Source organism: Terrapene carolina, unplaced genomic scaffold (genome assembly GCF_002925995.2).
Source record: "Terrapene carolina triunguis isolate 2854851 unplaced genomic scaffold, T_m_triunguis-2.0 Scaffold66, whole genome shotgun sequence".
NCBI lineage: Eukaryota > Metazoa > Chordata > Testudines > Emydidae > Terrapene > Terrapene triunguis.
The window spans coordinates 43650579-43676223 of record NW_020664417.1 but is presented as its reverse complement, the minus strand read 5'-3'; the positions used below and the strand labels follow the sequence as shown (position 1 = coordinate 43676223).

Here is a 25645-nt window from a genome sequence, read left to right as displayed (position 1 = left end):
TTAGTGAAGACGCTACCTGTGCTAAAGGGGTAGCTTCTCTTGTTGGTGTAGGACCGGTCCTCCACCTTCTGGAGAGGTGGTAGCTATGTCGACAGGAGGAGCCTTCTTGTCGACATAGCACTGTCTACACCATAAGTTCGCTCAGTATAACTGCATCACTCGGGGTGTGGATTTTCCACATCCCTGAGTGACGTAGTTATATCAACATAAGTTGGTTGTATAGACGAAGCCTAAATCAGCTAAATTTTGCACTGAGAGGAGTAGGTAGGAAACTTGCAAATTTTTTACCTTTAGAGAAATGCAGCAACTTAATCATAGAATCAAAGAACTAGAATCTCATCCAGTCCCCTGCACTCAGGGCAGAAGTAAGTATTATCTAGACCATCCTTGACAGGTGTTGTCTAACCTGTTCTTAAAAATCTCCAATGATGGAGATTCCACAACCTCCCTAGGCAATTTATTCCAGAGCTTAACTACCCTGTCAGTTAGGAAGTTTTTCCTAATGTCCAACCTAAACCTCCATTGCTGCAATTTAAGCCCATTGCTTCTTGTCCTATCCTCAGAGGTTAAGAAGAAGAATTCTTCTCCCTCCTCCTTGTACCAACCTTTTAGGTACTTGAAAACTGTTATCATTAATAAGTTAACCTGGGAGGACAAAAGAGAAGAGGTGTATCAATTGTGCCTTTCAATTATTGTTGCAGTGTTTCCAGTTAAATGCATCTTATCCAGTTGCTAACGAACAAAAAATGAAACTGATGGGATTGGAATATCTTATGTTGTTCTGACCTAATGTATGCTGTACTTTAGTTTCACTTTCTTTCTATTTCTGCTCTAGTTCTGATGTGGAGATCTTCAACCATAGAGGTCACACTTTCTGTATGGTGCTAATATTATTGAGTATGTGCTGGTCAACAGGTTGGTCACTTGATTTTTCCACCAAGGTTTTAATCAAGAATGAAGGGAAGCCAACAAGCTCTCATTGGGCATGAGAGAGGAGATGTGAAAACATATTGAAAAGAACTCAGCCATCTTACCTTTTTATTGTTTAGTTTGTCTTTAAAGAGGGAGGTTTTCTCAGAAGAGCTAGAAAATAGTCCCATCACAGTTTTATCATCTGTTAAGGCCTTGCAGGAAGACCGGCCTTGCCCAGAAATATACCAGGCAAAATGAGTACAATGCTGTTGTCAACAGAGCTGCACTTTTTCAATGAAATCGTAAGTACAACTGTCCCCAGAACTGTCTAGAGATAACCATGTTCTTAATGATCTTAGCATGACCGTGCAGGAAAATACAGCACTCATTTACACCTGCTGTCACTTACACCTTTGAAGCCACTTTGTGGTCACCGGAGAAAACTGTTTTCTTAAGCCCCGTCTATGTTAAAAAATGGACCCTGCTGTCATGTTTAACCAACGACCAGTTGTTGCTATTATGATTTCAGTGTGGACAGGAATTTCATTTTTTAAAATAATCTGTGTTAGCAGAAACTGTGCTATAGACTGGCCTTCTATCAACAAACAATCTGATCCCACAGGCCTGACTCAAGCAAAACTACTGACGTCTTTGGCAATTTTGTCCGAGTCAGGCATGCAGGATTGGCTGTGTCAAGTGTGGACACGTGTGTCTAGCTGTAACTTTGTTTGACAGTTGTTTGAAATACTCACTAGATTGTAAAGATCTAGCAGTATTGTCAAACTATATTAGCCTTCAAGAAATAGTCAAAATAATCAGTTTGTAAAGGAGGGGTCACACACTCTGTTGCTCATTGAATGTCATGGCCTGCTACCATGGCTAATTATTTTAAATGAGCAAGTTAAATGTTTGTATTTTATTAACACCCATTAATATATTAAATTCTTGAATCTCACCAATGAGAAGACAAAAGACTAGCCTATTACTGAGTCCCTTTAGGGTAGAGTTGGGTGAGAGATTGAGGAGAAAAAAGAGAATTGTATTTTCAGAACCAGCAGCTTTAATTCACTTAGAAGAAGTGAGATATGGGTCAAAATTCTGGTTCTTTAAAACAAAAATTCTTGGATGGATTGGTTAGCGAGGGGAAGCACTTTTATAAAATTTAAGATCCCAAAAGATGGGCCAAATTCTTCTTTCACTTATACATGGGCTATCCCATTGGGGTCTGGGTAAAAAAAACTGCTTTGTTGGGCCCCATGTACGCTACGAAGCTGACCTGTTGCTGACTGTGGTAGTCGGCAACGGCCTCCCCATTATAGGTGTAAACCAGAAAACAAACAATGTTTTCGACACCATTTCAAAAAGTTTGGTTGAAACATGGGGCCATGTGAATGTGTACAGCATTTCCCTATCCTGTTGCAATGGGATGCTAAAGGTTAATATAGGCCGAGTTTGAGAGCATCATGTGTCTAACATTCCTGCTTCCAGTTGTCTACCTGAGCATGTTAAGAACAAGATTGTACTCCAACTTGTCTCCCCCATAGCAGTGCCATGTGGTACCAACTGAGCCAACAAATTGGCCGGAAGCTTTTTCTTGCAGGTGGCTTGAGCTCTGAGGGGCCAAATGTACAAAGGTATTTAGGTGCCTAAGGATGCAGATAGGCACCTAGAGGGATTTTCAAAAGCACCCAAGAAAGTTAGATGCCTAACTCCCACTGACTTGAAGTGGAGCCAATGTGACTTGAAATCATTGGGAGTTAGGCATGTAGGTGCTTTTGTAAACCCCTCTTCATCTTTAGGTGCCTAAATACCTTTGTAAATTTGGCCCTGAGTCCTTAAATTTAGTGTAAAGTGTAAAACAGATCTCTTGTCTGCTCTATTTACAGTGAAAATACTAAACAAAGGCTGGGTAGTGGAGATGGTATGGGAAAGGCTAGAGTGAAAGAACTTGTCAGGCCTTGTGTTAGTTCCTGGTTTTCATTTCTTTGTTTTGAAATTGATATATTCCAATGAGGCCAGGCTGGAGTTATGACAGGCAATAGTACTTCCCACTTCTATGCTGCTTTCATTGAAGGATTTCAAAGTTCTTTGCATGCTTTAATTACCTAAATGACACAAAGTGGCTTTCCCATTCTTTATTGATTGATTGGCTTTAAAGCGCTCCCATTGGAAGCTCTAGGCGCATGTACAAAAAAAAAAAAGGTAATAAAACAAATGTACAGAGAGCCTTGGAGAAGAGATGAAGCTTTGCAGCGTGAACTAAAAGCCCCCAAATACAGGCTCTGACACTTATGGGGGAAGCAAATTGCAGAGTTATGGACCCTTCTCTAAAAACACCCTGCCTCCCTCAATGAGATGCCATGAAGTTACTTTGTCATCACGAAGAGAGTTACCTGTTGGAAGAGGAGGATATGTCTAGTGTTCTATAATTTCTGGGATACAGAATTTATGTTAGGGATTTTCCACAAATTCCTACTATAGATTAATTACTTACTGGTAAGATTAAGTTTCTTACTGCATTATTAATTTAGCTGAGTTGCACATCCTGTATATTTTTATGGTATGCACATAATATAAACAGAATTATTTCAAACTATACATTTAACAAGAAAAATAGGAACACAAAATATGACATTTTATGGCCTAGTTAACATTACAGTAGAAACTTAACTTTTACATTTCCTGATTTTGTTTTCCACTCTAACTATGCACCAGTACCAATGCCTTAGTGTAATTTTTCTATATTTAAATTATTTGTTACCTGAGCTAAATTAATCCTGTGTTAATACTGTACTTTTGTGTAAAGGAGTGGTGGACATGCAGCTGTTTTAGAAACCACAACATTCTGTCATATCAGATGTGGTCAGTGCTCTGGTTCTGAGAAAGAACTGCCTGGAGATGTTTCTGAAAATGTTACAGCTTTGTTTTCTATAGCAGAACTCTGAATATTGCCTCTGAGAGCATTGCCTGGGCTTGTATTTTTGGTTAACAGAACTTTAATAGTGCCTGTGTTTGCTCCTCTGTGGAAATGTATCCCAGACAATGCCCACAATCTCCTCCAACTGGACATTATTTAGAGGGTTTTGGTATTTTGGTTTTTGTTTTGAAATAAATAGGCCTTAAATCCTCTCTCCTAAAGACCTTTGATCAGACTGAGTGGGTGTGGCCTTATATACGTGATACTGTATATGCTACCAACAGCAGATAGAGTTCTGCCTTAGAAGATCCCTAGTCTGGAGAAGAGGAGAGAGCACTGTACCTGCAGAGGAAAAGCAGGGAGACCCCTCTGGGGGCATCCATCTCCATGGGAGAAAAGAGAGATCCACACAACTTTGCACTTCCATCCCACACAAGACCAGCTTCTCTTGAGCAGTGGTGTTGGCAGCTGCATCTCTTCTCCTGGCTAGACCCAAAGTGGAGCTCACTGTATTACCAGGCCAAGGGCTGGGCACTTCAAGTGAAATTAGTTGCTGCTCCCTTGAGGATGCTGATGGGCTCCCTCCTCTTTGCCTCTTAACTAATTAGTTCCCCAAAAGTAGGCCTGCAATTTTTGTCCTGGATATTTTGGCTTTTACGCAAATATATACAATATGTCCTCTTGCTGAGCTTCAGTGCCCACGGTTGGAACGCTGAGGGCTGCATTGCATCTTGCCAGGATATATTTACATAGTTTACATGAAGAAATGCACTGAACCACAATATTTGCTTGTGCTTGTATCTTCCTTGACAGATTAATAGAAAATGCGGTTGGTTGAGTTCACCAGCAACAGAAATTTTCAGTTGCTCAACTTTTGTCCTGCTGCAGTTTTGGGGAGATGGTGTCTGTAAGGGGGCTACTTTTAAGGCTCTCCTGGGCTGCATCTTGTCCCTGATGTATAAACAAAACATGCAGTTGACTTGCGGGAAAGCTAGATATTGCATTTAGGGTTCAGTTCAAACAGTTCTGTCATTTCTGTCACAGAGGATTCAGTGAATCAGCCCTGAGCACAGCTTAAGATACGTACGTACCGGTAGTGTTTCCTGGGTCTGAATTCTTCATGAACTCATAGATACTGTTCCTGTTCTGCAGACATTTCTCAAAGCACCATACCATGTGAGCAGGTGAACCTGCTTTGCTGTGACTCACATGCCAGCTTTGTTGGCAGGTCTCTGACACGAAGACTGAAACTTTGTACATGGATTCAGCTATGGTCAGTTTCTGGAGATTTGGTTATTTTTTTCATATATGAAGCTGGCGGGGCTAAGCAGTTATTAATTATCTGTTATTTTGAAGTTCTTAGTCATTTTAGTTAGTGACTGTAAAGAAGGCTGAGGTTGAAACATTTTGTGGCTTGCTCTGCACAGCCCTTCCAAGGTAATAAAATGAGGCAGTATGTTTGCCAAGAGCTTATGGTGATCATGCTTGTTATAAATTTGCCTTTCTGTTTGCTAAACATTTTAAAGAGCCATATTTTGCCCTCAGATTTTAAACATAATTCCCGAGTGGTTTCAGTAAACATATCTCCTTTGGGCAGTGAGAGGAAACCTTAATTGTTAGTCAGCCTGATATTTGTAATCCCATAGGAAAAAGAACAAACCCATTTACACTAATCTGATTGCTGTCCACTTTCAAATATATGGCTCTGGCCCCTTTAAAAGTGTGATGAAGTACAGAATAATAGCAGAGTGGGAAAGCTGGAAGTAATGCAAAGTTCTTTCCCTTTTGACATAAAGAGCAAACAGAGAAAGGGGAGGAATTTGGGGTGAAAAAACCCAAGTAAAAGTCTTTGAACATGGAAGTGATTGATTGCAGGCTCCTTAACAGTTTTAATGTGACAGTGGGGGGAGGGATAGCTCAGTGGCTTGAGCATTGGCCTGCTAAACCCAGGGTTGTGCATTCAATCCTTGAGGGGACCACTTAGGGATCTGGGGCAAAATCAGTACTTGGTCCTGCTAGTGAAGGCAGGGGGCTGGACTCAATGACCTTTCAAGGTCCCTTCCAGTTCTAGGAGATAAGATATCTCCATTTATTTATTTATTTATTTATTTTATTTATTTATATCTAATATCTAGATCTCATGGTCATTGACACCTCAGAAATGCCTGGGATAGGTTAAAGTTTTCTTTAGCAGGTTCAAGACTTTGTACTCTGGTGTGAATAATTTACAGGTACAAACAATGAAACAACATCAAGTTTGTGTGGTGTGTGAGAGAAGCAAGTTTGGGTCTAAACTAGCTACACTGAGATACAGGCAAGAGGCTGGAAGAGCACTGATTCCTATGTATTTTAAACTGTAAAATGGTTGCTAAAGAAATCAGGAGACCCAGCTTGCCCTCAGGTAGAGTGACAATTGCTTCCAGATGGTTGCCCAGTGAATTACGGTATTCTCCCATTTATACAAAACCCTATTATTCAAATCTCTTCCTTGTCCTCCATCATGAGATACTTGAGATACATGCTGTCTGCAGCATGTATCTCATGCAGGGGGACAAAGGAGGGATTTGGATAATGCAGAGGTTTGGATAATAGAGCAGAGAGCACTGCTGCCAGCAGTGGAGGATGCCACCCTGCTGCTGAATGGCACCTGCGTGGCTGCAGGGCCGGTGACATCTGATCCCTGCAGGCACAAAGTACAGGGAAGGCTGTGGTCCTGGCAGGACAGAACAGAGTCCTGGCCAACTGTCTCTGCTCTGCCCTGTCAGGATTGCAGCCTTCCCCTGCACCTTGCGCCTGCGGGGATCGGGAGTCACTGGCCCTGCAGCAGCGTCAGAAGCCCTCTGCAATCCCACTGTCACAGGAGTGAGTGAGCAGGGTAGAACAGACATCCCCAGCCAGGACTGTGAGGAAGAGCCCCCTTCCATGGGGGAGGCCACCCTGCAGCTGAATGGCTCCTGCCATCTTGATTATCTGAACTTCCAATTATTCAAATGAAATCCATATCCCCCATGCTAGTTGGATAATCGGGAGTACACTGTGGTACAACATAAAACATGTTAGGAGTCTCGGGGGGGGGAGGGATAGCTCAGTGGTTTGAGCATTGGCCTGCTAAACCCAGGGTTGTGAGTTCAATCCTTGAGGGGGCCACTTAGGGATCTGGGGCAAAATCAGTACTTGGTCCTGCTAGTGAAGGCAGGGGGCTGGACTTGACTTGATGACCTTTCGGGGTCCCTTCCAGTTCTATGAGATAGGTTGTGACAATGCGGTTCTGGTGGAACCCAACTGAGAGTGCCAACTCAGGACAAATTGCTCGAACAGGGCAGTTACAGCTCAAGGCTGGGGTTTTTCCACCTCTAAGGCAAACCAAACCAGCCAGACTAAGAGGACTTCGGTCTCACCCCATTGGCTAACCGCAAGTCTCACAAGCAATCTCCTTAGACACTCCAGTTTCCCAGTATCACCACCAGTGCCACTCGTTATGGGGACAAATGGTTATGAAAACCAAGACCCCAGTAAAAGAAAAAAGGTTCTCCTGATCCCAAAGGACCAAGCCCCAGACCCAGGTCAATATACAAATCAGATCTTACCCACAAATCACGCTGTTGCCAATCCTTTAGAATCTAAAATCTAAAGGTTTATTCATAAAAGGAAAAAGATAGAGATGAGAGCTAGAATTGGTTCAATGGAATCAATTACATACAGTAATGGCAAAGTTCTTGGTTCAGGCTTGCAGCAGCAATAGAATAAACTGCAGGTTCAAATCAAGTCTCTGGAATACATCCCCCGCTGGGATGGGTCCTCAGTCCTTTGTTCAAAGCTTCAGCTTGTAGCAAAGTTCCTCCAGAGGTATGAAGCAGGATTGAAGACAAGATGGAGATGAGGCATCAGCCTTATATAGTCTTTTCCAGGTGTAAGAACACCTCTTTGTCCTTACTGTGGAAAATTACAGCAAAATGGAGTCTGGAGTCACATGGGCAAGTTCCTGCATACTTTGCTGAGTCTCAAGGCATATTTGCCTTCTCTCAATGGGCCCATTGTATAGCTGATGGTCCTTAATGGGCCATCAAGCAGGCTAGGCAGAGCTAACACCAGCTTGTCTGGGATGTCACCCAGCAGCATAGCATAAGTTTGAAATACAGACAGTATAGAGCCAATATTCATAACTTCAACTACCAAATTGATACACACATATAGACAGCCTAATCATAACCAGTAAACCATAACCTTGTCTTAGACACCCCATTTGACCCCCTTTATACAAGATTTGGGTGCCACTACAGGACCTTGGTTGCAACAATGATCTATATGGTCCCAGATTATATCAATAACATCACATAGGTATATCTTCATATTAAAAGGTTTCAGAGTAGCAGCCGTAATAAATTTGTTAGTCTCTAAGGTGCCACAAGTACTCCTGTTCTTTTTTCATATTAAAAGTTCCTCGTGGACAGGTTTCCACACTACAGAAAGAGCCCTCTCAGAGGGATAGAGGACTGACTAAATAAGAGTTTGAATTGTTCGTTCAGTTTAGAGGTGATACTGCCACAAGATCAAAGTTGAGGCATGGGAAAGCTTCACTGCTGCTGTCTGGGCTGGACCTGATGGGTGGATAAGCAGAACATCAGTCTCAAGGACTGTCAGGCAGATGCTGTTTACCAGCCCTGTGTTCACACACTTTTAAAATAAACAATTCAAATTAGCCCGTTATCGCTAAGAAAGAAAAATCTAATTTTCTGCCTAGGACACAGTTAAGTACCTGTAACACTGTCCCTCATTTTCTTCATCTTCTTCTATTAAGGTAACGATGCCTGTGGAAAGAATGCGGATGCGTCCATGGCTGGAAGACCAAATAAATTCAAACACAATACCAGGGTTAAAATGGCTAAATAAGGTAAGATTTGTATGTATTTGAAAACAGATCAACTGTAGCAGGGTCTGAGGTTTGGTTCCTTAGATCTAATTCTCATGGCTTCCTGTGAAACAAAGCAATGAGGGTAGACAGAGTTGAGCTGTTCTTGCTGAACCTGTTCTTCTGGCCCTGCATTCAGGATTTGAGGAGCTATTTTTGCTTATCAGATCAGTGACTCTTTTAAAAACCATTTTTCTTCCTCTGTCTTCTTTTGTGGGAGCAGGTGCTATGAAACTCCATTGCTTTACGCTGGGAACAAAGTGCAGAGCCAAGCAGCTGCAGTGGGACTTGAGCAGAATGTTCTTCTGAATTGTAACAGTCTACTCTGCATTAACCCCTGAGCTGATATGCTGATCCCTGCTTGGAGCATGGATACTTACTTGATTTCATTGCTACGGGCTGTATGGTAGAACCTAGAAGGGTAATGGGTGTCTTTTCCCATATAAGTCCCGATCAGCATTCCGTACTTACCCAGAACTCTCAGTGGGAGGTTAAGATGTTCAGAGAATATAGGATCAAGCATGAGAACATTGGAGAAATGGTTTTCTTGAGCTAATTTTAAAAAAGTTCAAAATAAATGTAAGGCCTAAACAAACCCAAGTAAAATCACATGTATTCTTACTATGGAAAATATTAATTTATCTCACATAAAAGCGCGAGTCAGTTTTTTTCAGCCATGGTGTGCTAATTTGTCATTTAAAGGCATGGAAAATACATGTTATTAAGGCATGTTCTGATGTATAGAAATGTAGGATTTGCCATTCAAGGTCAGACAGTGATCCAATTAGTTTGGAACTCTGTTTCCAGTAGTAACTTGTTGCTTATGTGATCTGCTTTTGAACTGATGTGTGATATTTAGCTTCTATTATTTTTATCATTGCTTGCATAACTGTAAAGGCTAGCGGTCACCAAATTATCAGGTACTTTTTAAAATTCATCCATAATATTTTGTCTCAATAGCCTCCTGCAGCATTGAATTTCACATGCTGTGACTTGATGTTGGGTAAATAAATATTTTCTTTTATCTGTCCCCAAATTAGCTTGAGAGTGCTAGTTCTTGTATTATGGGCCACAGTAAAAAGGAGGGACTGATCAGTTTTGAAAGTTCCCTTTGTAATTTGAATACTACATTCAGGTCCCTACTGAATCTTCTCCTTTGCTGTCTGTAGTCAGTCATATGTCACTTCTTCCATACCTAGGATCATCTTCATTGCCCATTTCTGGAAATGTTCATTCTCCGCTGAATCTTTCTTAAAGCAAGGCTGTCCATACAGGGCACAGTACTCCAGATGCAGGCATACCACTGTTCAGCGGCGTATTATCGCCTAGGCCAACAAGGCCTAGGCTAGGGTGGCAAATTTGCTCTTGCTCCCTCCCCAACTCCGCCCCTTCCCCAAATCCCCGGCCCGCCTCCTCCCCCAGGCGTGCCACGCTTCCCTCCTTCCACCTCCCTCCCAGGCTTGCCGCGCTGGGAGGGAGGGAGAAGCGAGTTGCAGTGCACTCGGAGGAGGCGGAGCAGAGGTGAGCTAGGGCCCACGGGCGCGGGGAGTGACGGGGGGCCGGGAACCGCTCCCCGGCCTGCCCCAGCTCACCTCTGCTCCACCACCGCCGCCATCCCCTGAGCGCGCCGCAACTCCCCTTCTCCCTCCTCCCTCCCAGGCTTGCCGCACGAAAGCGCTGGGAGGGAGGGAGGAGAAGCGAGTAGCGGCGCGTTCGGGGGATAGCGGAGGTGAGCTGGGGCTGGCGGGCACAGGGAGTAACTCTTCGGTGGGGGGGCAGGGAACCACTCCCTGCCCCAGCTCACCCCTGCTCCACTGCCGCCATCCCCCGAGCGTGCCACAACTCCTCTTCTCCCCCCCTCCCTCCCCGGCTTGCTGCGGGGGAGCAGAGGTGAGCTGGCGGGGGGGTGGGAGGGCGGCAATTTTTTGACGGCCTAGGGGCGGCAAATTTGTTAATCCGCCCCTGCCACTGTTCAACCCAGTGCTATTGTAGCATTTTCTATATTATGTTTCACACTCTTGTTTAATACACCAAAAAAACCTGTTTGCTCTGCACTGAGAAGACCTCTCTATTGAGCTAGTGGACTCCTTAGTGTGTTTGTTCAGACAATCCTGTGAATTCAGAGCCCATAAGCACATCAAGGTAGACTGTAAGGCACACTGTTGAGTTGTTTAATATTTGCAACTATTCTGCCTAGATCAAGGTGTTACAATGGTTATCTGCCCTTGCGCTTCTGGGCATAAGCAGGAGCCATAACGTATTTTTTGTTCCATTATATCATACTACACAACTGGGCAGGCCATGTCGTGCTAATAAAATATTTTGAATTTGGATTATTTTTTTAAAGCAGAAGGCATTGGCTGCTACCAGGAGCAGAATACCAGATTAAATGACGTACATCTTCAACGTTAAGTGCAAAGTGATGCACACTAGAGAAAATAATCCCAATTTTACATACACAATGTTGTGTTTAAATTAGCTGTTACTACTCGCTCAAGAAAGTAGTAGTTGGAGTCATAGTGGATAGTTCTCTGAATATATCTACTCAATGTGCAGCGGCAGTCAAAAAAGCCAACAATGTTAGGAACCTTTAGGAAAGGGATAGATAAAAAGACAGAAAATTTCATAATGCTACTACATAAATTCATGGTACGCTCAGACCTTGAATACTGCATTCAGTTCTAGTCACCACATCTCAAAAAAGATATATTAGAATTGGAAAAGGTACAGACAAGGGCAACGAAAATTATTAGGGGTATGGAACAGCTTCCATATAGGGAGAGATTAAAAAGACTGGGACTTCTCAGCTTGGAAAAGAGACAACTAAGGGGGATATGATAGAGGTCTATAAAATCATACATGGTATGGAGAAAGTGAATAGGAAAATATTATTTACTCCTTCACATAACACAAGACCTAAGGATCACCTGTTGAAATTAATAGGCAGCAGGTTTAAAACAAATAAAAGGAAGTACTTCTTCACATAACGCACAGTCAACCTGTGGAACTCATTGCCAGGGGATGTTGTGAAGGCCAAAAGTATAGCTGGGTTCAAAAAAGAATTGCTTAAGTTCATGGAGGATAGGTCCATCAATTGCGATTAGCCAAGATGATCAGGGATGTGACCCCATACTTCGGGTGTCCCTAAACTTCCAATTGTCAGAAGTTGGAACTGGACGACTGGGGATGGATCACTCGAAATTGCCCTGTTGTGCTCATTCCCTCTGAAGCACCTGGCACTGTCCACTGTCAGAAGACAGGATACTGGGCTAGATGGACCATTGGTCTGATCCAGTATGGCTGTTCTTACGGTCTTCTGGCATCTGATCTTGCCCCGAAAATTCACATATCTTCATAGTTGCCTCTTACAATGTGAAATGGCTTCCTGAATCCACTTCAAAGTGTTTCTAATTGCAACTGATCACTCCAACAATGAGTCATTAAACCAAAAGTAATTCCTATCATTAAGTGTAAATCCTGACCTTAAACAAGGCAGCACATGCAATCTGTGATACATAAGGCAAAGATTTTTGGCATGGGTATTTTGATTAGAAATAAAGGACAGGACACGGGCAATAAACAATAAGTCATGGAAGTCCCAGCTTCATGGCAGCGGGGCTGGAGTCCCAGCCCCACTGCCTGGGGCTGAATTACTGGAATTTTCAAGAAGTCAAAGAGGTCTCCTAAAATCACGGAATCTGTGACAGACTCGTAGCCTTAATGATACAGTATCATTTGCACCCACAGCTTTGTTTATAGACTAAACCAGGGGTCTCAAACTCAAATGACCACGAGGGCCATATGAGGACTAGTACATTGGCCCGAGGGCCGCATTACTGACACCTCCCTCCCGCTGCCCTCGGCCCCACCCCACTCCACCCTTTCCATGAGGCCCCGCCCCTGCCCCACCTCTTCCCACCCCTTCCCTGCCCCCGTTCCAATCTCTTCCCCGAAATCCCCACCCCAACTCCGCCCCTCCCTGTCCCCAGGGGGTACAGGAGGGGTGTGGGGTGTGGCAGGGGCTCAGGGCAGGGAGTTGGGGTGTGGGGTGCAGGAGGGGCGAGGGGTGCGGCAGGGGGCTCAGGGCAGTGGGTTGGGGTGTGGGGTGCAGGAGGGGTGAGGGGTGCGGCAGGGGGTCAGGGCAGGGTATCGGGATGCAGGAGGGGTGCGGCGGGGCTCAGGGCAGTGGGTTGGGGTGCAGGAGGGGTGCGGAGTTTGGCAGGGGGTTCAGGGCAGGGGTGCAGGGTGCGGCGGGGGCTCAGGGAAGGGGGTTGGGGTGCAGGGGGGTGCAGGGTACAGCAGTGGGTTGGGGTGCAGGAGGGGTGTGGCAGGGGGTCGGGGTGCAGGAGGGGTGTGGGGTATGGCAGGGGGCTCAGGGCAGGGGGTTCGGCTGCAGGAGGGGCTTGGGGGGCGGGCTCAGGGTGCCCTGTCCTGCCCTGCCCTGCTCCTGCGCTGCTTCCCGGAGCGGCACGGGGGCAGGCAGGCAGGGAGCCTGCCCTGCCCCCGGTGCGCGTCGGGCCGGAGCCACTCTAGGTTAACGCTGTGGGAGGGCGGGGGGCCGCGAGGAGCTCGTGGCCCGCGTGTTTGAGACCCCTGCACTAAACCTATGGTTTGCCAATTGTAGAAGTTGTGGGGTTTAGGTGCTGTTTTTTTTAACCATAGTTCTGCAATAGTTCATGGTAAAGAAAAGAATCTGCGTAGAATAAACAGTATACCTGCTATTACAATACACAGCTTTTAAGTTGTATTAAATGTAAAACCTTAAAAGTTCAGTATTGGGACTTTCACAGTTCACTTTCATGGGGAATATTGTCAGTTTTCATACACAATATTATGTTGGCTAAATGGCATCTCAAGTAGTTACATTTTACTTACCTAAATGCTCCCTGCACTTTCAAATGGAGAAGTTTTTTCTTCACTTCCTGTCCTGTCCTGCTGCATAAGGTTACTGTGCACTGTTAAATAGTTACTGTGTTCCACTCTAGAAGTGGCCACATTTCAGTGGTAGATGAAATGACTCCTGTGTACTGGACTTGAAAAATCTGTTTGCCGGCTCAGCCAGGGCAAGCAGAAATTTTGTCAGCTTGAGTGGCGGAAGGGTAGTGGTTGTTCACCCTTCTGTTGAGACAAAGTTGGGGTGTGTGACATGCAGAGCTGAGGGTGGGGTAGTGTCCCTAATGCAGCTGGAGAGAAGGGCTGCAATGACAGGCATGGGGCTGGGAGCAATCAGAGGACCTGTAACAAGAGCAGGAATTGAAGCACTTGGCTCTTTGCACATGTTTGGGACATTACCATCAAGACAGACACAGCCTATTTAAAACTCGCCCTGCAACTCTCTAGTTAGGAAAGAGCTGACCTCATGCTCTGTTGTTACCTGTTGTGACAACATAGCAAGAGAGCATTAAGTCTTCAAAGTTGTTTTCCTTTTCTAGTTTGTTGCCAGATTGCAAGCACTATTTCTACTTTTCCTTTGATGTCTCCAACTGAATGTGGTGTTAGCAATTTTTATTACACTGCTTTACAGTAGAACCTCAGAGTTATGAACACCTTGGGAATGGAGGCAGTTCATAACTCTGAAATGTTCGTAACTTTGAACAAAATGTTATGGTTGTTCTTTCAAAAGTTTACAACTGAACATTGACTTAATGCAGCTTTGAAACTTTATTATGCAGAAGAAAAATGCTGCTTTTAACCATCTTGATTTAAATGAAAGAAGCACAGAAACAGTTTCCTTACCTTGTCAAATCTTTTTTTTAAAACGTTCCCTTTATTTTTTTTAGTAATTTAAATTTAACACAGTACTGTACTTATTTGCCCCTTTTTTTTTTTTTTTTTGGTCTCTGCTGCTGCCTGATTGCACACTTCCGGTTCAAAATGTGGTGTGTGTGGTTGACCGGTCAGTTCGTAACTCTGGTGTTCATAACTCTGAGGTTCTACTGTAGTTAGTTAGTTTATGATTCGCATATTTGTTCTACATTTTCTAAAGATTACAGTGAGCCTGATTCATTTATTCCCAATCAGATTCAGCATCCTGCATAAATGCCTGAAAGACAAAATACTGTGTGTACAGTCAGTATGTGAGTGAGCAGGGCTAATAATCTTTGGAATTTTCAACACAAATGAGAGAGCATCATCTTTTCCATGGAAGAGTTGCATTGAATTTTAATAGAAATTGCTGGGTTCTAAATTAACTGCAGTCATTCAGGGCATCATTTTGGAAAGCTCAATAAAAGCCTATGCTCAGCATCTGTCAAAACAGAAGACAATGACAGGATGTATAAGGAGTAGGATGGAAAATAACATTGATGATATAATGCTATTATATAAATCAATGGTATGCTGTTACCTGAAATATTGTGTTCAGTTCTGGTCTTAAAAAATATGAAGCAGAAATACAAGTGATTCAGATTTGGGTGATGATAATTATTAGATGCAAGGGAGATTTCCATGTGAAAAGACAGAGAGAAGACTGCGACTGTCGAGAGGTGATTGGTAAGTGGGATCATAGATGGGTACAATATAACAAAGAGCATAGAGAACATAAACTGGGGGCTCTAGTTACACTTTTTCATACTGCAAGAACAAGGGGACTGTCCCAGGGTGACAGTGTTTGCTGAAGATATCACCTTCTTACCAGCCATTGATCCTGATGGGCAAGGTTTAAGTAGGTTCTGCTGATTCACTGAGGCAGGTGGTTCATTACCTCTCCCCAAGGCATCTCTGAGGGCTGTGAAAGTGGCTGTCCAGCAAGAGAGAAGATAGTATGGGCTGAGCAGTTCTCCAGTAGGACCTCTAGGTGCAGCCAAGCCTAAGGAAATGGCTTGTGATTGTTTATGTTTTATGTCTTCGTTAATAAAGCAAACTCCAGGAAAGGGATAAAGTGAGTTTTTGACTCCACCCAATGTGGATTTTGCTTTAGAACAGATGGATGCGGCCACCTGTTCATAAGGGCTTTCAATGAAACTGAAAAGACACGTTTCACATTGAAAAAGGGTTATTTCTGGTATCCAACCCATATTTAACATGTAGAACTTGTGGCCCCTGATATCACTGTAGTCAGGAGTTTAGTAGGCTTCAAGAAAAGATTAGACGATTCTATGACTAATGAGAACATCTATGTTTATATTGGATAGGACTGATTTTTACCTTACATGATATAAATCCTCATGCTTCAGGCCACAAACTGACTGCAGTTAGGAAGAACCTTCCCCTGCAGGCAGACTGTTACATAACTGACAACTAAATGTTTTCTTGCACCTTTCTTTTAAGTTTGAAGCGTTAGGTACTGACTGCTATTAGCAACAAAATCCTGGACAAATGGACCAGTGATCTTAGTCAGCAGGACAATTCCTATAGGGCTTTTATGAACCATCCTATAGAATGGAAGTAAATGTAAAATCACTGCTCATCAACTTTGCTGATGACACAAAGATTGATGGAATGGTAAATAATGAGGAGAACAGAGCAGTCAAACAGAGCAATCTGGATTGCTTGGTAAGGTAGCTGGGTCTGTTCAAACAAAATGTGTATTAATACAGCCAAGTGGAAAGTTATACACCTGGGAACAAGGAGTGCAGGCCATATCTACAGAATGGGGGGCTGTGTCCAGCAAAGCAGTGACCGTGGAAAGGATTCAGGAATCAGAGTTAGAGCCCTGTGAAATTCTTCTTGCTTTTTTTATATATATATATATTTTTTGGGGGGGGGAGAGGATTTTGTTTTATTTCATTTCATCTGTGGGGGTGGAGGAGTGGGTCTTGCCCCCCAGGGTGGGGGGTCTTTGCGGGATTGGGTCCTGCTCTGGGAGGGAGGTGGTGTGGGAGTGGGAGGCACTTTGGATGGGGTCAGGCCCTAACTCGGAGGAGTGGGGGTGGTGGGAGTTGGAGGGGGGTTGCAGAGTGAGCCTGCCCTGCACTCACCCTGCAGTGACGGCTCCTACAGCTCCTGTCCCATGAGGCTGGGCCTGGCTCCTCACTCTCGGCACTGTGACCTGATGAGGGGGTGGCAGAGCAAGCCCATCCTGCAGCAGCAGCTCCAGTCCTGTGGAGCTGGGCCCAGACCTTCCCACACCAGGCATTGCAACTGGCTGTATGGGATGGCAGAGCCACTCAGGTTTGGCCCAGCTGGCCCTCCATTATGACAATGAGGTGGCTGGGCCAATCCTGAGTCGTGCTGCAACCCCATGTGCCAAGTTGCAACACCGCTCACCAAAACTGAGTGGTGCTGCGACCCCACATGCCAGGTTGCAATGCCCAGAGCAGGGAGCTGGGCCCGGTCCTGAGGATAGGAGTCATTGCTGCAGGGGAGTTTTTTGGTTTTTCTTCATATACATTGATTTTCATTTCATGTCATGTTATTTCAAATTTTCCAAAACCAGGGGCTCTAGCCCTAGTGGACAAGCAACTCAATGTGAGCTTCCAGTGAGGAGATGTGGCACAAAGGGCTAATGCGATCCATGGATGTATAAACAGGGGAGTAGTGAGCAGGAATAGGGAGGTAGTTTTGCCGCTGTACACGGTCAGAGGAATTCAAATTGGAAATAAGACAAACACTTTCAACAATGACGGTGATTAACCACCATTTCTTGATGTATTTAGATCAAGACTGAATGCCTTTCTGGAAGATATGCTTTAATCAAACACAGTTATTGTGTGCAATGCAGGAGTAACTGCAGGAAATGTAAGGACCTGTGTAATGCAGGAGGTTAGACTAACACAGGTGCTGGAGCTAGGGGTGCTGGGGGTGCGGCAGCACCCACAGGCTTGAAGTGGTTTCTATCATATACAGAGTTTATAGTTTGGCTCAATGGCTCTCAGCCTCCTGCTATACAAATTGTTCCAACACCCCTGCAGACTAGATGATCTAATGGTCCCTTCTGGCCTTAAAAGTCTATGTATCTATGAATATAAGCACTCTTAAATTCTATAAACGTTAATATAAAAACCTAGAGAACTTGATTAATTTTCTGTAGTACACCGTTTGTTTCATCCCTGTTAGATTGTATAAGACATTTCTGTAAAGTGTACTTACTGCCATCTTCAACATGCTCAAACATCTCTCAGGCTCAAACCCATCTTTTATTAATGTAGAAGGTGCACAGTAAATATTACGCAAAGAAAAGAAGAGGATAATTATATATTTAAACCAGCCTTGCAAAAATCCACTCACTCATCTGGGGCAAGTATTTTGTTAATGGGCAAGAAATATATTATTAGTATCTTCATTGTTGTTAAGTTAAATGTAGGCAAATGGAATTTTATGCTTTGGCTGATAAATTTTTACAACAATTTTGAAATGATGTTTAGAAAATACATCTGGCCCCAAACTTTTATAGTGTTTTGCCTTTTTTCATTCTCCATTGGTTCTTTTGGTTTCAGTATTGCTTTGTTGATTCACTTGAGTATATTCCCTCTTGCTGCATGACCATCTCTCCCTTTGATACTCCTTAGTTCATGACACACACATTGTGTATTATCACAGGAGAAAAGGTTCAGGCAAGCATTGAGCTGGAGCTAGGGATTGCTAAATCATTGACTTGAACCATTAATGCTGTGTCTTGCATTGCAGTGCTGTTTGTGCTTCCTACCAGGATGGTGCTGGTTGGGAGCACAGATAGTGCTGACAGGCATTAAAGCTTTGGGCCTGTCCTTGCTGGGTTTGGATGCAGTGATGCTTTGGACCCGAGCACAGCAGGGGTGGGCAAAGAGCTTTCACCTTAGATATGATCAGTTATAGCTGTGGAAGGAGGAGAGCTTCTTTTCAGACTGATCACTGTTTTTCAGGGAATAAATTTTTCAGGGAGAAAATAGGGAGGCAAAGGGAATAAATGAAAGAACATGGCCTATGTATAGAGAATGAGTGGGAAGAATGATGAGAGCGAGAAATGGACATCACATGTCAAACTTCTGCTTTTACCAAATTAAAGGGAAGAGAGAAAAAAATGAGATTAGAAGAATAAAAATGAACATAACTATATGATCCTAACAAACAAGAGAGAGAAAAGTTTGAATGGAATCAGAAGCTGAAGTAAAAGGCAGAATCAGAAAAAGAAAATATCATTGAGAGATGAGAAAAGAAAAAAAGTAAAACTTTACTTTTATAGAGATATTCGTGTGAGAGAGAATACATATGGGACGTAGACTAGGAGGAGAGACAGATAGAGAAGGAAAAAAAGTGGCGCTGAAGGAAGAAGAGAAGACCACACACGAGCTACAGTTTGTTAATTTTTAGATTATTTCATAGAAATGTATATAATGCATTGATCACAATGTTCTTAGATGTAACCTTCAGAGCAGTAAAGAAAGAGTACATTCTTCTGTTCTATACTGAGATACTAAAATGATCCTTAGTCCCTCCCCTTTTGCATCCTGCTTCCTTAATGACCTTTGATTCCTGCTGTGAAGGAGTCTTGTACATTTCACTGTGTTATTGTGTCTGATTTGCTTGCCTCACCCAATTGTAGATGTCATCATCTCCTACTGTGCTGGTGCCTCATAGGCTAAATTTTAAGCCCCTCACCCTCCTACAAATTTCTAATCGTAAAAAGAAAAAATTCTGCACTGCCAAAAGTGCCTTGATTTGAATATTTATAAATGTGTGGTGCAGCATGTGATATACATGTGTCATCTTGGAAACCTGCCCAATTTTTAGTCCATAAAGGGTAGGGTGACCAGATGTCCCTTTTTAAAGGGACAGTCCCGTTTTTGGGGACTTTTTCTTATATAGGCGCCTATTACCCCCCACCCCCATCCCATTTTTTCACAATTGCTGTCTGGTCACCCTAATAAAGGGGCATCTGAAGGTTTCACAGATTTAGGGCTCTATCCTGCTCCCTCTGATGCCAGTGGATGTTTTGCCAATGACTTCAGCAATAGCAGGATTGAACCATAAGAGAGCAAATGAAACAAAACACTTGCAGATGCTGGAACTGTAGATGTGTTTTTAAATGAGTGGATTAAAGTCCTCAGAAAATCTGTGAGTCAATCAGTGTTTGTTTTTCTTTCCAGGAGAAGAAGATTTTTCAGATTCCCTGGATGCACGCTGCACGACATGGGTGGGATGTTGAAAAAGATGCTCCTTTATTTAGAAACTGGGCAATTCACACAGGTACTGGAACTCTCATTTCTGCGGACCAGATTTTGTTTGCCTTTGTGTTTCTCCCGGAGATTTTCCCTTTAATTTTGTTCGCTTTTCAAATGCGGTGAATGAATTTAGGGACCTGAATCTGTGAGATGCTGAGTACCTCTTGCGACATCCTTGGTACTCTCCTAACTTTATTGAAGGGCCGTAACTTGCTTCCATTGAAGACAACAGTGAAACTTCATTGACCGAAATGGAAACAAAATTGGTTCAAAATCAATGGGAGTAGAGACGGCTCAGCAGCTCTTATGCTCTTAAATTTTAATACAGGTTTGAACCAGGCATAATAAAGGTAAGTGCTGTAAAAGCTTACTCGCACTACTCTAGCATTGCATCTGATTTGCAACACCCATACTATTCCAGCTCGGGGCCTTTCTTGAGAAGAAGCTGTCAATCATATAGTCTAGAGATGTGCATGAAAATGAGATCACCAAATGAGCCTTCTCTTGTAACCTAAACTGTGGTTTGAACTTGTGTCTCCAGAATCAAAAGGAGTGCACTGACACTAACTCATGGTGCTACTAGCTCTCCCTGGGCTTTGAAAAAATGTTTAATATGTACCTAACTTTCTTTATTTTCTTGCTTGTTAGGAAAATTTCAACCAGGAGTAGATAAACCTGATCCAAAGACATGGAAGGCAAACTTCCGATGCGCTATGAACTCCTTGCCTGATATAGAAGAAGTCAAAGACAAAAGTATAAAGAAAGGAAACAATGCCTTCAGGGTTTACAGGATGCTACCCGTATCCGAAAGGCCTTCCAAAAAAGGTAGACGAAGGGACCCATGAACATGAAATCAGTGTTAGGTACCTAGCTGGATCTTAATTTGATGATGGAGACTTCTACTCCAGTATCTGAGACCTGCAAAATATGGCTGTTGTACCTTGGCTTCTATGAAGTCACATGTATTTATACAAAATATTTCCATGAACAATAGACAGACTGCATTCATTTAAAGGGATAATATACTTTTTTTTGAAAGAGAGAGGATACACAGGATGTGATGTCTGAAGATCAAGTGTCTGGTATAAATTGGTTTAGCTTCATTGAAGACAATGGAGCCATATCGATTAGCAGCTGCGGCTCTGACCCCAGATATCTAGTCTGTTTCATATTTGGAGCAAAAAGGAAACCGTTATGGTCAAGATGGGACATGGAAGTTCTGATTTTTTGCTACATTTTAAAGGGAAAAACCAATCTACTTCTACAATGTTACAATCATTTCATTTCTACTCCCAAAGAGAAACAAATTGACATTTCCCCCCATCCTATGAAGTGTCTGACTAAGTGTCCTACTGGGTGACACTTAGCACTGGAACAGGTATACATGCATAGGTTGGAGATCTGTGCTTTGTAGCAGATCCTTCCCTCCACCCCTGCTCCCCCCCTTTGCCTGTACAAAAAAACTTTTTCTGAAAGAGGTGCAGATGTGGATTATTCAAGAAACATTAACTTAGGCACAGGTATCTACCACCTTATAGGACATGGGAAAGCCATGGAGAATGGCGCCGCCTTCTCACCCATGGTTCCACCTTCTAAAGCCTCCCATAGCCCAATCTCCATAGAGTGTCCACAGGGGAGACGATAGCATAGAGGCATCTCCGCCCTCTCTTTAGGCCTTCTGGGAGATTTCTGTCTGATCAGGGTATCCTCCTTTCATGGAAGGAGATTAGGGAAATAGTGGATATGATTATAGTTAACAGAACTCATTCAGAATTAGGAGGCAGACATCTTGCTGCCTGCTGGCTAATTAGGTTAGGAAAAAACCCACTCTTGGTTGGATTCGGTGGCAAAAATATGGTACATCCAGACTGTAAATTAGCTAGGGTCTGTGTGGACACACCTTTTTCTGTGTTGTTTTTTTTAGTTCTGTTTTCTTCATAAATAGATAGTGGCTAGGAGTCTCAAAGAAAACAGAAAATACACTCCCTAGACCTAGTGCTCCTCTGCAGTCTGCTTCATATCCTACACCGTTCAGACCAGTTCCTGCCCCAGATGGCAGGTTCCCTGCCTGAGTCCTCTACTCTTCTCTGCCACTAGGCATTTACAGCTCCTGTTGGCCACTCTGCCCCTAGAATCATAGAAGATTAGGGTTGGAAGAGACTTCAGGAGGTCATCTAGTCCAACCCCCTGCTCAAAGCAGGACTAACCCCAACTAAATCATCCCAGCCAGGGCTTTGTCAAGCTGGGCCTTAAAAACCTCTAAGGATGGAGATTCCACCACCTCCCTAGGTAGCCCATTCCAGTGCTTCACCAACCTCTTAGTGAAATAGTGTATCCTAATATTCAACCTAGACCTCCCCCACTGCAACTAGAGACCATTGCTTCTTGTTCTGTCATCTGCCACCACTGAGAACAGCCTAGCTCCATCCTCTTTGGAACCCCGCTTCAGGTAGTTGAAGGCTGCTATTAAATCCCCCCCACACTTCTCTTCTCCAGACTAAATAACCGCAGTTCCCTCAGCCTCTCCTCGTAAGTCATGTGCCCCAGCCCCCTAATCATTTTCATTTCCCTCCGCTGGACTCTCTCCAATTTGTCCACATCCCTTCTGTAGTGGGGGGACCAAAACTGGACACAATACTCCAGTGCCAAATAGAGGGGAATAATCACTTCCCTTTATCTGCTGGCAATGTTCCTACTAATACAGCCCAATATGTCGTTGGCCTTCTTGGCAAGGAGGGCACACTGCTGACTCATATCCAGCTTCTCCTCTGCTGTAATCCCCAGGTCCCTCTCTCTTCTTCTCCACCCAATCAGAGATTCCCACACCAAACACTCCTTCCACTTACTATCAAGCACAAGCCCTCCCCCTTTTTCCATTCCTCATGCTACCTGCAGCCAAACACACCCAGTGGTGGTTGAAAGGCAAGGAGTGGCTGAGGTGATGCTATACTTGGTAAGGTGAGTGTGACTGGAGGAGAAAGACAGGGAACCTGGCACTTACAGGGGAAGGACTAGACTGAGCTATGTATGGCAGATTGGGCACAGCAAATAATTGGTTTTAAAGTTACTGGGTGTCATCCGCCTATGATGCATTTTATAGACTCTGGCATACCTTGTTGCACTGAGTTACACTCCATTCAAATTTGTAAGGTTCTCTTCATAGCCATAAAGGCTAGAAACATAACTTGTCTTCAAAATGACAGCTGAGTTTCTGGAGCGCAGAGCTGATTCTGGAATACACAGGGTCTTGTCTGTAATTGCATAATGTGTTGCCACCTTCCTGCTCTGTCTCTTAAATAAATTGAGGCACAAATAAGGGCAAAAGAAATTGGCTGCAAGGATTTTTAATTCACAGTGACACTCAATGTCCCAGTACAAGGGATGGCTGAATCTCATAGAGTTCAAGGTTTTGTGAATATGGTAATCTATTTGGATTCTCAAAACAAGTGTGATTTCACAAACCATTCTCATTCTAATTGAAATCCATGTGTTTTTTTCCAAGTGTGATTACATTCAAACAAACATGTTTTTCTAACTAAAGGGACCCTTGTACTACATATCAGGGGGAAAAAAGGCCAATCATGGGTGCTGGAATTAGGGATGCTGGGGGTGCTGCTGCAGCACCCCCTGGCTTGAAGTGGTTTCCATCACATACAGGGTTTACAATTTGGTTCAATGGCTCTCAGCACCCCCACTGTACAAATTGTTCCAGCACCCTGGGACCATTTAATGCCTCCTGCCTACAAGCTAGGCTGAATGTGTGGGCGATCTGTGTATGGTGTACTGCATAGACTGTGTTTATTTTTAATTAGGAGTGTGCTTTCTCCCCCTCTGCTCCTTTTTTCAGTCCCTGTTTTTCAATCTGTCCTCTGTGTTCCATTTCCCCCGTTTTTCCACTGGATTTTTTTCCCCCTCTCTGCCCCATCAATGCTTCTTTTTTACAGTCTTTTCCAAGCAGACTATGTACCCAAAATATTGAAACTGAACTTTTTGGCCCCTCAGTGCTGAAGTATGTTCAAAATTAAGCATAATGAGTCCTCCCATCCCTACCAGATCCTGATGTTTTGAGGCACCTCGTGATATTTCCTAGTTAGTATTTTTTTTTTCCTGCCAAGGGGTAGGTGGGGGTTGATTAGTTGTTCATCTCACAATTGGTTGTAACAAAACTTCCTTCCTTCCATTGCTCCAGGAAAGAAACCAAAGACTGAGAAGGATGACAAATCCAAACAAATAAAGGTAAGAGTTAGCTGTTTCACAATGAGTGACACCCTAGCTTGTGTCAGTTATTCTGTTATAACTTTTCTTATACCCACTCTAAAATAATATCCGAGCTACTTGTAGTCCATTCTGCCATCTTTCTTTGCCTGTGATTTCTCGCCTAACGTCTTTAGAATGGCACACATTGCATTTCTTTAACATGAAGCTTGTTGCAACTGTGGCTGATGTGATCAGAGTAGCACTAGCTTTTGTGTTGCAGCTGGATATTGGAAAACAGTCAGCTTGTGGATATATTTAGCAAATGTACATTTGTGTTGTTAGAAATAAAATAACTATGTAGGGAATGGTCCTAGGCAACAACAATACCCTATGTAATTAATTTGTGTTGCTGTTGTGTTGGAAATGAGTTTGTATTTAGGTAAGAACGGTAGCTCTAATAGGGTTGCAGTCTGTGTTCATGACTCCTTTGCACATCCTGGAACTGAGCGCAGAGCTCCTGCCAAAACATACTATGGGCCTGAACTTGCCAATCCTCACTAGCAAGTGTTGTGCTTCCTAGCTGGAGTAGTTCCATTGAAGTCATTAGAGAGACTCTGACGCATGCTCCAGAGTAAATGTTAGCAGGACTGGGCTGTAAGCCAGAAATAAATCCGAAATCTTGTTCAGAAAAAACAACTGAAAACAAAGTTTACCGTCTCAAATCATTAGCAGAACATGGGGCAAATCCTGCAACCTTTTCTCTGGCAAAGCTGTCATTGAAATCTGTGGCCACAATAACAGCTCCTTTGTAGTGTATGAGTTGTAGCACTGTGCAGCAATGAGCCACCCCTGACTTCCCTGCCACTCCCTATTAAAGAGAGACCAAATTCAGTCCTGACATTAGCAGGTTCAGCTGTCCCTGGGGTCAGTGGTAATTTCGTCTGCTTACACCAGAGGAGAATTTAGCGCCAGCTGTTGTGAAGTCAGTGGGAATTCTGCCTGAGTATGTACTGAAGGGTCTGGCCTTATATTTCTCCTAATTAAATTGAAATTTTTGAGAAGAAACTGTAGTTCTTATATATGTGTGAGCTATTCCACTTAGTAGGCTCTGCATGCCATGGCCCCCCTTAAGGACATGGAAAGGATTTTATGCATTGTGAACTCAAAGACCCTTTTTGAAATGCACCCTTGTTAAAACTGAATTCAGGGAAAAATTCTCCTGATGCATCACAGAATCAAATTCTCCACAGTTGGACTATGGCTTTCAATGGAAGGAGCTGGCAAACAAAACTTGTGCTGGCATTTGTCTCATTTAATACATAAGTATACTTAATATTTCAAGATATTACTTTATTGTATTTTTATTGAGTTTAAGATTGTTTTAAGACAACACTATTTAACCCTGGTATCCAGATTACATAGCCACCAGTATTCATTTTAATGTAAGTGCCAATCATAATTAGCAGCCAGAGGGATCCAAATTGCCAGCAGAGAAACAATTCTCTACCCATACCTACTCAGATGGGTCCAGTCCTCTGAGCACTCATTACCAGAGTACTTCAAGTGAAGTCAGTGGGATTATTACTCATGGCATTATGCCTGGTAATAAGTGTTCGTAAGAGTAGGCCC

The 25645-nt window shown here is 43.4% G+C and overlaps 1 protein-coding gene across 5 annotated transcripts in view; it reads left to right on the top strand.

Moving 5' to 3' along the window:
• Window positions 1-25645, top strand: part of IRF2 (interferon regulatory factor 2) — a 71351-nt gene that overhangs the window by 25576 nt on the left and 20130 nt on the right. For all 5 annotated transcript variants that reach the window (XM_024194401.2, XM_024194358.2, XM_024194366.2 and 2 more), the window contains 4 exons: window positions 8628-8720; window positions 19745-19844; window positions 20468-20644; window positions 24009-24055. In XM_024194401.2, the coding sequence (XP_024050169.1) occupies window positions 8634-8720; window positions 19745-19844; window positions 20468-20644; window positions 24009-24055 (411 nt within the window). In that variant the 5' untranslated portion in view covers window positions 8628-8633. The remainder of the gene's footprint in view (window positions 1-8627; window positions 8721-19744; window positions 19845-20467; window positions 20645-24008; window positions 24056-25645) is intronic.